The 15,123-nt window shown below is 32.4% G+C and overlaps 1 protein-coding gene across 1 annotated transcript in view; it reads right to left on the reverse strand.

Annotated features, from left to right (window-relative positions):
• Positions 1-244: 244 nt before the first annotated feature.
• LOC113595401 (alpha-S2-casein-like) overlaps positions 245-15,123 on the reverse strand; it is a 32,810-nt gene continuing 17,931 nt past the window's right edge. Inside the window, exons 2-13 of the mRNA XM_053216174.1 lie at positions 13,337-13,393; positions 11,685-11,720; positions 10,432-10,455; positions 10,291-10,335; positions 8,582-8,710; positions 8,038-8,064; positions 6,831-6,857; positions 4,645-4,668; positions 4,517-4,561; positions 3,559-3,687; positions 2,751-2,794; positions 245-477 (exon numbers count right to left, since the gene is read on the reverse strand). Of these exons, the coding sequence (XP_053072149.1) occupies positions 2,783-2,794; positions 3,559-3,687; positions 4,517-4,561; positions 4,645-4,668; positions 6,831-6,857; positions 8,038-8,064; positions 8,582-8,710; positions 10,291-10,335; positions 10,432-10,455; positions 11,685-11,720; positions 13,337-13,393 (555 nt within the window). The 3' untranslated portion in view covers positions 245-477; positions 2,751-2,782. The remainder of the gene's footprint in view (positions 478-2,750; positions 2,795-3,558; positions 3,688-4,516; positions 4,562-4,644; positions 4,669-6,830; positions 6,858-8,037; positions 8,065-8,581; positions 8,711-10,290; positions 10,336-10,431; positions 10,456-11,684; positions 11,721-13,336; positions 13,394-15,123) is intronic.

Below are 15,123 nucleotides of genomic sequence, written 5' to 3' on the forward strand. Positions count from 1 at the left end.
TGAACCCAACTGTGGCTGGAGAATGTAATCTGTAGTGTTCCAAGTTATCCATTATGAGAAGTAAAATCTAAGTGTATAGTTATGTCAGTGAGCCAAGTTCATTTAAAGTCAATTGTTACAGGACTCTTTATAATATTAAAAGCCTAGTGGGCCAGTCTGAACCATGGAAATGATGATTACACACCAAAGACTGTGATTGAAATTTTATTTTGGGGGAAAAAAGGCAGTTCTATAACTCAGAAAGAATGATGAAAATATCTTAAATAATCATCAGCCCAGTTTGTATGAAACCACAATACAGACCCAATACACTCAACATGAACTAACAGGAAAAGTATAAACTATTCGGGAAATATTCTGCACAGTCTTCCTTTGGCTCAACATTTCTGCCCTATTAATAGGTCTGTCCAAGCATGCTGGTAGTAATGAAGTAATATGGTAGATAAGAAAATGTAGAGATAGATTTTCCAGCCAAACCTAAAAGAAAAAAAGACAATCCTGTATTACCTATTAGATTTATTTCCAGAAATAATGTATGTCTGTATATAGAACACACAAATACGCAACCATTATCGTCTGGCAAAATGTTATTATTTATAAGCATTTTTAGTTATTTTCTACTACCCAAATGATATCTAGCATGTAGTAGGATTTTAATAACTATTTGTTGAATAATTAATGAGTGGATGAAAGTTAATAGCCAGGTTCTTTAATCTAGCATACAAAAGTAGTGTTCATATTTATTTATTAAATGGTAAACATTTACATTTTCAGCCAACTTTAATGGAATACTTACTTTTATTTTCCAAAATGTTTATTAGTCATAAAATATTGCTGTTTCCTATTTTTTAATTCTTTTGATCTAAGTGCAATATAGATTTTAGTAAAGGAATTTTATTGTGATGAATGACTTTGGGCTGATATTTTAAGAAATCACTTTACAATTATTAAAGTCTTCAGAATCTATTGTACATTTTTTTTAGTTTCTCTGTTTCTTTTGTAATTTTTGTAATTTTTCTGTCAATTCAGTATCTTCTGCCTTATATCTGCCTGCCCCCCCAACATTGGCTTGCTTAGTCTATTTCTAATTATATGAGAGGACTTAGTTGAGGACTTAACTCCAATACATCACTTGATCTTCCCGTACTACCATATCTTCATGCCTCTAACTTAGCATTTAGCACATTGTATTGTCATTTTTGCGTCCTTGTGTAGAACAGAGCTTAACGAGGGCAAATTTGGGATCTTATTTCTATCTCTTTCATGTGTCTCACATGATAGAGCACATGATCAGCTTTTTAGAAATGTAGAAAATATATAAATGATGGTAGCAAGGGGAGTATTGCTATTTATAAAATACAACTGTATTTTCAGCTCTTACCCATAGTAGTTACATTAGTATTTTGTAAGTTTATTTTTATTTATTTTGAGAGAGAAAGATAGAGAACAAGTTGGGGAAGGTCAGAGAGAGTGGGGGACAGAAAACCAAGCAGGTTCCTGCTGTCAGTGCAGAGGTGGATGCAGGTTTAAACTCACGAACCATGAGATCATGACCTGAGTCAAAATGGAGTTGGACACTTAACCTACTGAGCCACCTAGGCACCGCTGTATTTTTCTCATAGAAGATTGTTTAGTGAATCTGACTCTTTTTCATTATTAGAAGGACAAAAATGACATGACAAAGCAAATCAAGTTTGTGACAATGTACCTAAAGTTAAAGTATCCTCTCAAAAAATAGCCTATCTGGACTTTGGGTACAGTGTGGCATTGGTAGTGGAAGGTTTGAGCCCTAGGGCCAGAAATCTGTATTAGACTCTTGGCTCTTCAACTTTTTCGGGGTGATCACTAACAACTTACTTAACTTCCATGGACCTCAGTTTTCTTATTTCAAATTGGCTGATCATATTAACTACCTCATAGGTTTTTTTTTTGTAAGCATGAAAGTAGTTAATGTAGGCAAAAGACTTAGAACAGTGACCAGCACATGGTAAATGCCTTAATACATTACTGTTATTACTAATTTCTCTGAAGCCTACTTTGCTCTGTTGCATATAAAAAGAACAAAGCGATAAATTGAAGGAGACAGAATTCTAAGACAGGAAATAACATATACTGTAAGGAAAATATAAGAAAAATTAAAGGTGAGTACATAAAAGCAACACTGATGTTCATTGGTTTCCTTGGATCTCCACCATGGCTTTAAAGCAGTGGTTACAATATCAAAAAAGTAAACTAGGAAAAGTAGGTTTTGGGTATCAAAAAAAAAATGATGATTTTTTTTCCAGAGAAAATGATGCAGAGAATTTATTTTAAAGTGGCTTGACTTGTGCAGGAAACTCCCTTGATAATTGTATATTTTCCAAACAGAAATGCTGAGTCTGCACTTCTTGGCTCAACTCAAAGATATGGGTAAACATCTTTGTGGACATTAAGTTTGTGACAGTTTCCGCCCAATGCCAATGCTTCTGGCTGAATGCATCATCAGCTACAGAGAAAATTTCTTATAATTTATTTTCTTAATTTATTTATTATATGTTTTATAAAATATTTATAAAAACACATGAAATAGGTACACAGGTAACTTACATTTATGAATCAACAATTCTTATGCAAAATATAAAATATTTCACAAGCCAAATTATTATTTAATTGAAATTGAAATTACATTGCTTAACGATATTAAGGTCACATTCTTCACATAAAAATTCTATTTTAAATAATTGTTTATGTTTTAAGCTAAAGGCACTTACCAAAAGAAGTAGAAGCTGTTAATTCAAGATTCTTAAAAGTGTCTCTTTAAAAGAGAAATAAATGACATATTTTAGCTAAATGTTTATAATAACAAACAAAAATAATATTTAAATCTCCATGGAAATATTTAGAACAGATTTTAGGCATCTCATAGTCAAACTATAGATACCAAATTCTTATTTTCTCTAATAATGTGGAAGATATCTTTAAATGCTACATGTATATCTAAGAAACTAAATCATGTTTTAAAAATATCTGAGGAATGAAGTGACTTATTCAAAATCAAAAGCTTAGTTATGTCAGGTCTTCTGACTCTAAATTCTATATTACTTATATTAAATTGTCAGTTCTCTGGGTTCAATTTCTTGCTCTCTCATTTATTGTTCATGTTGAAAAAGAATGTTTCCTAAGTCACATTTTTAAAAAACAATTAAATAAAGGAGAAATGTTAAATACAGTATGGACTACTTTTTAGAATTTCAGATACTTATGTAAAATGGAAATAGTATTCTCTATTAACTACCGATAAAAACTGCTGTAGGTATCAATTGAAATTTTATAAGCAAATACATCAGAAATTTAAATCTAATGTAAATGCAATTTATCATTATAATTATTTTTATTATAGCTGTATTTGCACCATATCATTTATAATTCAATTTCCAGCCTAGAAATATTTGATTTTGTTTTATATTCTACTAAATAGAATCTGTTGGAATTTTATTTCTCTATTTCATTTCCTCAGCTTATTTTTACTACAAAAGATAAGTCCATTTTTTAAATTAAAAATGAAAAGGGAGAACTTACCAGAGTAGGGGTAATTTGGTAAGCATTTATCTTATTGTGATTCCATGGTTTCAATGCTGCCTGATATTGCTGAACAGTCTTGAGATATTGGGGCAGGGTGAACTTCTGATAATATTGGTTGATTTTGTTCTAGAAAAAAATGTAAGTAATTGTCCTAATATTTCATGTACCAGAGCATACCTGGATATAACCAAAAAACCCTAAAATTTGGTTTGTTTGGGTAAATTCTAAATGATACTAAAGGACCTAAACCAAAGAAAGCTAATTCATGAAATGTTATTTCTATATTTGCATTCATAGAATGAACTATAGAATTGAGAAGATTCTTGGTTAATTCAGGCTTCAAGCCCAAAATACTTAAAGAAGAAGTACTTGTAAGAAGGCAAGAGGATAATATTCTTTGCTAAAATAAGTTTCTCAGATTGTGGTTGCATTTCCAGGATCAGTAGAAAAACATGGTTTCCTTACGGTCGTATACATAGAATGTGTGATTAGATTTAGTAGAATCTGTGACACTGAACCAATTATTAATCTGAGTGTCACCTTGTAGAAGTAAATGAATTCATAGAGAGCAATTTGCAGAGAGCCTGTCACCTATTTTATGATTAATATATATTTCCCTCCTCCATGTTCTATTTGGGCCTGACTGTAGATTACTGTAGGGATTAAAACTGGAATTAAGCACAGAGGCATCTCCCTTCAGGATAATTTCCTGTTTTTACAAAATGGACAGTCGGTGGGTTTTTAGAATAACCAGGGGATAATGGCTAGGTTGGATACATGCAATGCAATGGTACAGTTGATTCTATGGGAGAATATTTTTCCAACAGTTTTGACAGAGTATAAGGAAGAGTTTTATTGAAATTAGAATTTATTAAAAACAGTTGTTGAGAGGAATGGAGTTCAGCAATGTTCATCTAGTCCAGTTATGTTATAAATATTTGTATGGAAAATTTACCCAAAGTGTTAGGTACTTCTTTTCTTCTTCAGTCAGCTCAATTTTCTGTTAATGACAAAAATAAACTGTGATAAAAAAAAAAAATAGGATGGTATTCAGTTAATTTGGTTTGAATGAAAATTACTTACTTTGGTGAGTACTTCAGTTGACTCCTTAAGGAAAGAAAATAAGAATCAGCTTTACTTGGATAGCCCACCAGTAATTTCATCTATGTCATTACAGTAGGGAACTAGAGCTAATTATTTTAATAATTAAAGGCCAAGCCATGGCTGCCAAGAAACAAAGTGCTACTTTATAGGAATTTATTATGACTTAAGTGAGTTTTAATATTCATTATCAGAGCATTCTTTATGTCAACATAAAGATCCTTGGCTGAAAATATGTTTTGTTTCAAATATTCTATTTACGTTGTTCATATAATGTCAAATTCTCATACAGTATAGGCAGATGCAAACTAAATAGAGGGAGAATGAGTGAGAGAGAAAGAGAGAGAAGAAAGAAAAATGATGCAGGCCTGTGGAGGTATGTGGCAAAACCTGTTTACCATTTCCAGAAAGACTACTGTTTTTTCTTAGTGCCCATGGGCCCAAGCTTGAGTTTGAGAGAAAGGGTAACACATGCTTGTGAGGCACTGAGGAAGAAGATGTTGGACTGTGCCTCAGGTCACAAGTCTCTGGGCCACAATCCATGCCTCATTTTCTCTTGAGATGTTTTCCCACTATGTTCATGGACTTGACTCATTCTACTACAGCAGGTGTTCTTGTACCTGTGATTTATACGATACATAACCCAAACCAATATTCAACCCCTAAACAATATGAGAGGGAATCAGGTAAATTGCAAGATCCTGATTTGCCATTGACTTATTTAAAAAATGCATATTTGCAATGAACCAGAGTTCAGCTATACATTATTAAAAGTATGAGATAGAACAAAACACTTGACTGTGTACATAATTCATTTCAAATCTCTAAAATGATTTTGAGTCTGTATATATTTCTTATAAAGGTTTTTCTTTATTGCCAATATTTCCTTATTGGATATTTTGATATGGCTCTGTTTAAAAATTAGCAATACTTAATTTACTTAAAATAATTAACCAGTACCAGGGAAGCACAGTATTTCTCAATAAGCTATTAGGTTATTTTATTTTGTTTTATTTATTTTATTTTATTTTTTAAAATGTTTATTTATTTTTGAGAGAGAGTGCGTGAACAGGGGAGGGGAAGAGAGAGAGGGAGACAAGAGACAGCAGAATCCCAAGCAGATCCTGTGCTGTCAACACAGAGCTTGATGTGGGGCTGGAAACCAGGAACCAGGAGATCATCAAGAGTGATGTTTAACCGACTGAGCCACCCAGGTGACCTTGGCTGTTTCATTCTAAAAGTATCATTTCCCGGGGTGCCCGGGTGGCTCAGTCAGTTGAGCATCCAACTCTTGACTTTAGCTCAGGTCATGATCTCACGATTTGTGGGTTTGAGACCCACCTTGGTCTCTGCACTGAGAGCATGAAGGCTGCTTGGGATTCTGTCTCCCTCTCCTCCCTCCCCACCCCTTTCTTTCTCTCTCTCATGAAATAAATTTTTTAAAAAAGTATCATTTCCCTCACTAGATGAGCTGCTAGAAGATTTCTTGAGAAATAAGATCATCATTATCCTTATCATCATCAAAATTTGGGGACCAAGGTAATTAAATCCTTAGCAGTATATTCTTAATATTCATGAAATTAAAGATCTTTCTGGGGGCACGTGGGTGGCTCAGTAGGTTGGGCTTCTGACTTCGCTCAGGTAGTGATCTCACGGTCTGTGAGTTCGAGCCCCCAGTCTGGCTCTGTGCTGACAGCTCGGATCCTGGAGCCTGCTTTGGATTCTGTGTCTCCCTCTCTCTCTGCACTTCCCCCACTCACACTCTGTCTCTCTCTGTCTCTCAAAAATGAATAAATGTTAAAAAAATTAAATAAAAGATCTTTCTCATATTACAAGCATATTAGTACGATAGGTGAAAAAGGATTGCAGTAAAATTTCAGTTAAATAATAAAAACTAGTTTTGTTTGTTTTGTTTTGTTTAAGAAGCAGTGGAAATCGCATATTTATGCCACAAGGAAGAGTCTTGTTTACAGGCAAGAAAGAATTTAAGCTACTTGAGAAACCCAACATTAAAAGGTAGAGAGAAATTGTATTGTTAAGTAACTTAAAAATATCACTCTGTTTTATTAAAAGAAGAGCATTTTATATAGGCCTAATTATTACTATTTTAATATTAGCTTTGAAAAAATATGAATTAAATATAGCTTTATATAGTATCAATACCTTACCATGTCAACAGTCTTCCCTGAGGTTTCCTTAAAGAAATAAAAAAAGAATTAGATACTTTATTCCCAAGGTATTGATTATACATAATTTACTCTTGAATATATAGGGAAAAAACTCCTCTTTCATAAAGAGGAAGAATATAATTAAACTCATTTTTATTGATTCTTTTAATCGTGGCTACATACCCAAGATCTAAGATCACGTAAGATCTAAGATCTAAGATCACGTAAATATATATACATTTAAAAATTTGTTTTTTAATGTTTATTTTTGAGAGACAGAGCAGGGGAGGAACAGAGAGAGAGGGTGACAAGGAATCTGCAGCAGGCTCCAGGCTCTCAGCTGTCAGTACAGAGCCAGATGTGGGGCTCGAACCCATGAACTGTGAGATCATGACCTGAGCCAGAGTCTGGAGCTTAACTGACTAAGCCACCCAGGTACCCCTATATTTCTTAAACGAATGATGAATGACATATCTCATTAATGAAACAACAAATAGATAAATAAATCTTATCTGACTGGTATGCATAACTGCATTATTTTCCTGCCTATGTAAATATAAAATAAATAATACTTATTGTATAGCCATAACAAAATAAAAAATAATTTCTTAAATATATTTAGTATAAATGGTTTTGATTTATTTCCTGAGATAAGCTGCCAGATTCCTTTAAAATTTCTTAAATTACACATTTTAATCTTATTTTAAAAATTGTTATATTTTCGTTTCTTTTTTGGACTTTTAAAACTAGGCTATTTCTTGGATGATATGAAAATGACTTTAGTCATTTGTGATATTCAGGAAGACATTTGGAAAATAACACTTTGTATAGATCTGAATGAACAAGAGTCCTTATCAAGAATGATATTTTGGATTCCCCCCACTTCATTTGCAAATTTTAAGATATACACCAGATCTCTTGGTGTGGTAGCAGTATTAATGAGTAACCTTTAAAAAAGTAGTAGTATTAATATTTTTCATAAAGTCTCCTAGCACAAATCTAATCTTCATATCTTTGGATGTGTACATTTTTTTTCTTCCCTCCCCAAATTTTTCATGGAGATCTGAAGTGCCAATTCTCCTATATTCTGTAAGTCTAAATTTATTGCTTAAGAAAACTGGAACAAAGACTGTTTAGGGCAGTGCATATTAAGTGTCTAATATCTTGCTAGTTCCTGAGATATTATCTTTATAGTAAAATGCCTTACCTCACTGGTGGAGAGCTGTTCTCTGTTCTGTATATATGTATATAAAAAAGAAAAAGGGCAAGGGAGATTTCGTTATTTATTTTTCAAATGAAGAAAAGCTCCTTAATACAAAACTGTTTTATAAAACAAAATGGAAGAGTACTTGGAACTTGGGCAAGTTACTTCACTTCCCTGCATTTTCTTACATTATTGTCTTTTTTGCTACATAAAGATAATGATAACCTATCTCTCTCCTACATTAAAGAATTGTTTGAGGAACCAAGAAAAATGATATATGAGCAAACATTAAGGCCATGGATACTAAATTTAAATGAAATTACTTACTTTTCATTATGGTTACAATTGTATATGTTACTACAATTTGGACTGTATTGTTTGTAATTTAATTTCTGGACTATAATATTTTATTGTTCTGTGTTCTCAGTTAGAACTTGTTGGGTATCTAGCCATTTTACATATCTTTATCCTGATCTCATCCCTTACCAAAAACAAAAATAAAAGCAAACAAAAAAGAAAAACAGTAAATCAAAAAAGCAGCACTTACCACAGTGGGAATAAAGGAATAGGCTCTTCTCTCAATCTGATCCCATGGGTTCATAACAATCTGAGGTTGATGAAGAGCTTGGAGATATTGGAGGAAGTTCAAATTCTGATAAAATTGGTTGATTTTGTCCTAGAAAGAAGGAAAATGATCAATATTGAGTCCAATAATAAGTCCAATATTGAATCTCCTCCATGAGTCAAAGCAGGTCTCCACAGAACCAAATTACACAGATAATTTGTAAATGGTGGCAAATTTACCTAACAAAAGAATAATCTAGTCACTTAAAACTTGTTGTAACTGTGTTTACATTTGTAGTAAATTGCAGAATTAAAGAAATCATCTGTTTAATTAAGGCCTCCAGAACAATACCTTGTGTGAGAAGAGGAAATGCATAAGGAAAGAAAAAGACATTTTTTTGAATTAAAGGTAAGTGTCATTTCTTTCCCATGTGTATAAAAATTCTGGTCTGCAGTCAGATAGAACTGAAGTTTAATTCCCTTGATCCTGGTCACTGGAATCCATGACTCTGATCATATTGCTTAATCTCTCTGAGCATTACTTACCATGCAGGATTATAGCTGTTAAAATATATAGCAGTTTTCATAGTACCTACTATTTATAAGAATATAATATAAATAAGGTAAAATGAAATATCTATCATCTGTATCTATCTATCATTTAACTATGTCTATCCTGCTCAATAAAAATTCTAGTAAATGCCAGAGACTTTGATCTGACTCTAAAGATTTTTTTTTAGAGATTAAATATGAAATGACAATAGCATCTTTCCTTAAAATTTTCATTTCATAGAGATTGAAAGTAAGTGGGTATATAAAATATCATTTGGTAGAATTGCCTGGGTATAATTATTGGATAAATCCACAACATCAAGAGTGGTACAAGGCAGAATGCTACTGGAAGCATTTTAACAAAGTATAAGAATGGCCTTTACAGTAATTACAGTTTCCTAAAAAGAGAAGTTTTATTTGGAGAGTGCCATTTTTAGTGTTCAAAGAAAGACTATTTCTGTTTAAAAAAAGTTTAGAAGGAATGTCTATTCTGTATAGCGATATGATAACAATACTTACCACTTTTTTAGATGCATCTACTGTGTTCCAAACATTTTTAAACATAATTCATGTACATATCATCTAATATTATTCTGCAGGGTCAATATGACTATCTTCACTTATAGTTGAAGAAACTACAGCTTGGAGAAATTAAGTAATAATTTGAGAAATTATGAATGGAGCACAAGTTGCTGAACTCCAAAGTGTGCGCTCTTCCCTTGTGCCTATGGCAAACTTTTCTAGTTCATAGAGGATGGGTTATATGATGTATGGCATGGAAACCTTTACTCTTGAGATATCTATCTATGATGCCATTGTCAAAAGTTGAGTGGGCAATAATGTCATACTTCAATTATGCTGGTATCTAACTTCCATCATTTAAACTTGAAACTAATCTTCCGAGGTTTGTAACTCTTTCAACATCGGCCGGATAATTGTTCAACACTTACTTTTCTTAAAACACATCCACAAATTTGACAAGATAGCAGCCAGAAATTAAAGTAACAAAAATAGAAAAAAATGCCTACTATAAATTTGGGGGTAAATATCTGATCGGTATACAATGAGTTATGTGAACATTTGGGAGAAGACATAGCCGTAGTTAGATGGTTGAAACTGTGATTTGTATGAGAAATTTACCAGTTGCTGTAGGTAGATCTTTTTTTCCACAGTGGGCTTAGCTTTCTGTTAGGAAAACAAAAGCACTTGCTATAAAAATTCACAAAAAGAAAACACTGCTAAGTGACATAAATCCATTTTGTTTGAATGAACATTGCTTACCTCTGTGAGAACTTCAGCAGACTCCTTAGGGGAAGAAGAGAAGAACTACTGTAAGTGCATGACTTCACCTTAGAGTTGTACTAGAGTGGTAAGGGTCAATTTATTGGAATATTTGGGGCCCATGCCACCGCTACTGAGAAATATACCGTTTGTATTATGAATTCAAGAAATTAAAACATTCATCATCAGAGCCCTTGCTTTGTGTCAAAGTCATAGAAGATATAAAGTTATTTATAAGTGACCATTGGCTCTCCATTTGAGTTACCAATTTGCAGTTTAAGAAAGAGTAAAACATGCTTCCTAGACATATGTAGAAAGATTTCAGGCTCGGCCTCAGGCCACAGGGCTCAGGGCCACAACTAGGCCTCTTATTTTCCCGGGCATGTTTTCACATTATGCTTTTTGCTTGGATATTTCTACCATATGAGTTATTTCTGAAACCAGTGACCCACACATCTTAATGCCTTCCCTTAATCACCCCCTTTAGACAAGAGGTTCTCAAATTTAAAGTATATCAGAACAATGCCTGGGCGATTCTGATGCTACTAATTGAGAAGTAACACTTTGAGAACTACTGCACTAAGCAATATTGAGAGGCTTTTCAAGATAAAACTATGTTGAAGGCAAATGGTAGGCTCTTGATTTGACATGAGCTTGATTTAAAATGCACTTTTCTCTGGAGTCAGATATTTGATGCCTCTATGAAAGGCACCAATGTACATTGTGGTGTAGATAGCCACTTTCAATCCATTTGGGTAAGTGATTTCTCCACTGCTTACCCTATTTGTGACTTTAACAAGTTAATGCACACTTTGCTGGAAATCTGGTATTTGTTGATGAACTTGCTATTTGATGTTAAAAAAAAAAGGGCTCTTACTTCACTAGATGACCTGCTAGAATATTCCTTCAAAGATAATAATAAATATCAAAATCCAGCCACCATAAGAAATCCTCAGGATTATTCTTGAATATTAGTAGTTACTGGGGATATTTCTCATATCACCTAGATGGTCATTAATATGATAAGTTAAAAGGATTAACATAACAGCAATAAAACCAGGTTCATTGTTGCTCATTATTAATCACCTTTGGAAAACACGTGGAAGAGATAAAAATGATCTTGTGATTAAATGGAAGTGTCTCAAAAGAATATGGACCAATTTAAGTGGATACTAGTAAGGTGAGCAGGGAAAAATTGTCATTTTTAAGAACTTATATATCTCTTTCCAGTTTTATTAAAAGAGGATACTTACAGAAATTCCCAATTCATTTATGTTTCTTGTGATTTCCTTGAAGAGAGAAGAAAAATAATTATATTTTTTATCTCCACAGCATTGTTTATAAACATTTTCTCCTGATCATAAAGGGAAAAATTCCTCTTCCATAAAAAGAAATGTTAAATAGATTCATTTTAATTGTATGAGTTTTGTATGAATTATATTAGAATTTCCCATTTGGTGACAAACATACAATCAGCAGTATTTATTGTCATATTTATTGTATGTATTGTATCTCCAGAGAATGTTATATTTATTATTATATCCCTACAGACTAAACTAGTGTTTGAGACATAGTTCTTGTTCAGTAAATTGGCCAAAAGAATGAATGAATACACAAGATTAATTTAGGCAATGCATGGATAAACTTTTTTTTTTTTTTCATTTTAGTAGTCACTATTTCATTCTATATTGTAAAAAATATATCAGGTCAACTAACATTTGTCTTGGAAGTAAATATATATTGCTTCTATGATAAATTCATTTAAGTTTAAATGAGTCAATTTGAAGAAAATATTACAATAAGAAATAGCTTTTAAAAAAGAAAATGTTAGGGGTGCCTGGGTGGCTCAGTCGGTTGAGTGTCCAACTTCAGTTCAGGTCATGATGTCATGGGTTGTGGTTTCGAGCCCCACATCAGGCTCGCTGCTGTCAGTGCACAGCCCACTTTAGATCCTCTGTCCCTCTCTCCTGCCCCCCTGCCACTCACACACACTCTGTCTCAAAAATAAATAAACAAACAAAATTAAAAAAAAATTCTTTTTAAATAAAAAAAAAGAGGAAGGCGAATGTTAAGTTTGAAGCTTTTAGGAATGAAAACCATTAAAAGATAAGTCCTCCATGCCTCACAGAATGTGGAAATCAGTGTATTAGTTGATCCATGAAAAAATATATTTCCTCCAATTGAATTATTCGTAGAATTAGGGTAGGAGGGTGCAATTTTAGTGTCACTCTTTTAAAAAATCTTGGTTTTCAAATTTGAGTCACTTGGAATATGTTTTCCAAATCTAGGTTAATGTCAATGTTTTTTTTTTCAAAGTAATATAATATTTTTGCTTCACATTGTCCTACAGATGTGAAATCAATATATATTTCACAGGATGTGGGACAAATGTCTCCCCCCAAAAAGAAAACAATACCAAGAAAGATCACATTTACTGAAATGAAGTATAATATTCTTGGTCATAATGTGATATCAAGAAAAATCAACTTCGTGAACAAAATGTACAGAATTAGGGAAGAAAGGTAAAGATGATGGACCATTAAAAAGAAACTCAAAGATATTCTGCTTTAATAGCATGTCTTGCAGGTTCTAGCCCACAAATCTTTTCCTACTATCCCTTTCATGTTAGTCCACAGCATTTTGGTAAAGCAATGGAAAGCCTTGCCATTTTTACAATTATAATTAAAAATAATACTCATTTTGGGTTAATGAGAAAATGACCCATGTTTGAGAGAAAAAGATACCTCATCAATCAAGAGTAATAGATTAAAAAATTAAACTTTACCTTACTGGGATGAATGAACACTTTCTTTTCCTGTTTAAATTTCTACAGAACAAATAACTTCTTTTATAGTGTTGATTAAATAAAAAAGTAAAATTATATGTAATTTAAGTTAGGACTTACTTCTTGGGAGATGCTGATAGATTCCTTAGAAAAAGAAAAACAATATGACTTACTCACCTAGATTATATTCATACTAGCAATAAATTGTCAATCAACAACCATTAGGTAGGTAACATTGAGTCTCTGCCTAGGTTAAAGAACAAAATTGATCAAAGTTTCACTCCCTGTATGTAATTAACTTACTATATTTCAGATAATGAGCTCATTCCACACTATTTTCAGTTTTGAATAGCTGAATCAAAAACTTTCCTAAATATCATCCACAGAGAAGAAAAGAGAAGATTTTCTATTTTCACTGTACAATTTCCAATTTTCTTTTATTTTCATTACTTTTTCTTTGGTATTTTTTAAAGAGACAAAATATATCACAGGAGACAAGAAAATCCTTTAGTAACATTGAAAATTCTGTGGACACCTGTTATGCACCTATGGATAGAGTCATTTGGAAATTAGCACTTAATATGGATCCAGAAAAACATGAGTCTTTATTGCAGAAACATAAAATGGATTCACAAAATATACAGTGTTTATCATGACTTCTGAGCGAATACCATTAATATTGAGACAACTTAGGAAAAAACCCAGAAATTTAATCTTGGTAATTAGAATTTAGAGCTTTGGTCTTGGTCTTTATTCATCTCTTTTTTTTTATGGTTGCACTTCCAATTTTTTTTCTGGCACTATAGTTGTAGTCTTATTGGTAAAAAAAATATTGTAAAGACTTACAAGTTCAGTGCATTTATGTTTTGACTAGGTGAAAGGATTTTATGTTTTATTAAAATGTCTTACCTCACTGGAGGAGTGATGTTCCATCTTTTGCATTAAAAAAAAAACAAATTTCAGTTTTATTGGTTATTTTAAAGTGAAAATCTGTCTTGTTGTTGTTCTTGTATTAGGGATGTGGAGCTTCTAGAAATCCATTTCTGGGAATGCTTAGGGTTTAGTGGGATGTTTCCCATAATATTAATAGATAAATCATTTTATACATCAAATAAGTCATTATTATGGCTTAACATATTTCTTACTTTTAGGAAATGATTGGGTTCTTGGTTTTTAAGTATTAATCCTGTCACAGCCTAAAATACAAATGTAGATGTGCTACAGAATATTAAAATGTTATAGCACCATGATATTATATTTTATTTAGTTTATGTTGATTTCTAGATTTAATTAATCTTAAAGGAAAGATTGAGGACAATTACTGACTTAGAGAGAAAGGGCGAAGTGTGGTTAAGACTAGTAGATTATAGGCAGAAGAAATAATCAAACTTGGTGTAAGATTGCTCATTGAAGTGTTATTATGATTATTTTTTTCTATTTACCTAAATGGAATTCTTACCCTAATTTTGCTCCCGAATTGGCTTTGAATTTAAGAAATAACAAAAAAACTCTTCAAGATATATATGTGAGATAGGAAACAGAGGATGCAGAGAATTCTGATCACCTTAAGGTATGGTGCAGTTGTGGGGAGATATTGGGTATGGAAGAGGGATTGACAGTGGGGGTAGAAGGGAAAGGAAAAAATCAGTTACTTCTGAGGAATTTAGTAGATTCCACGTGTGTGTTTTCAAAGCACTTCATTGACATGACATATCTAGTCCACTGTATCATTTTGTGATATATTTACTATATTCTCACTGGAAGAATACAATGCCTTGAGAAGTTAAGGGATTATTTTGCAGTAAGTTATTTGGCAGTGATTTTCAAAGTGAACCACTCTTTAACACATCAGTGTTTCCTGTCTAAACAGATTCTGAACTACCAAGAATAGTGAAATTCTCACCCTT

This window comes from Acinonyx jubatus, chromosome B1, assembly GCF_027475565.1.
Source record: "Acinonyx jubatus isolate Ajub_Pintada_27869175 chromosome B1, VMU_Ajub_asm_v1.0, whole genome shotgun sequence".
NCBI lineage: Eukaryota > Metazoa > Chordata > Mammalia > Carnivora > Felidae > Acinonyx > Acinonyx jubatus.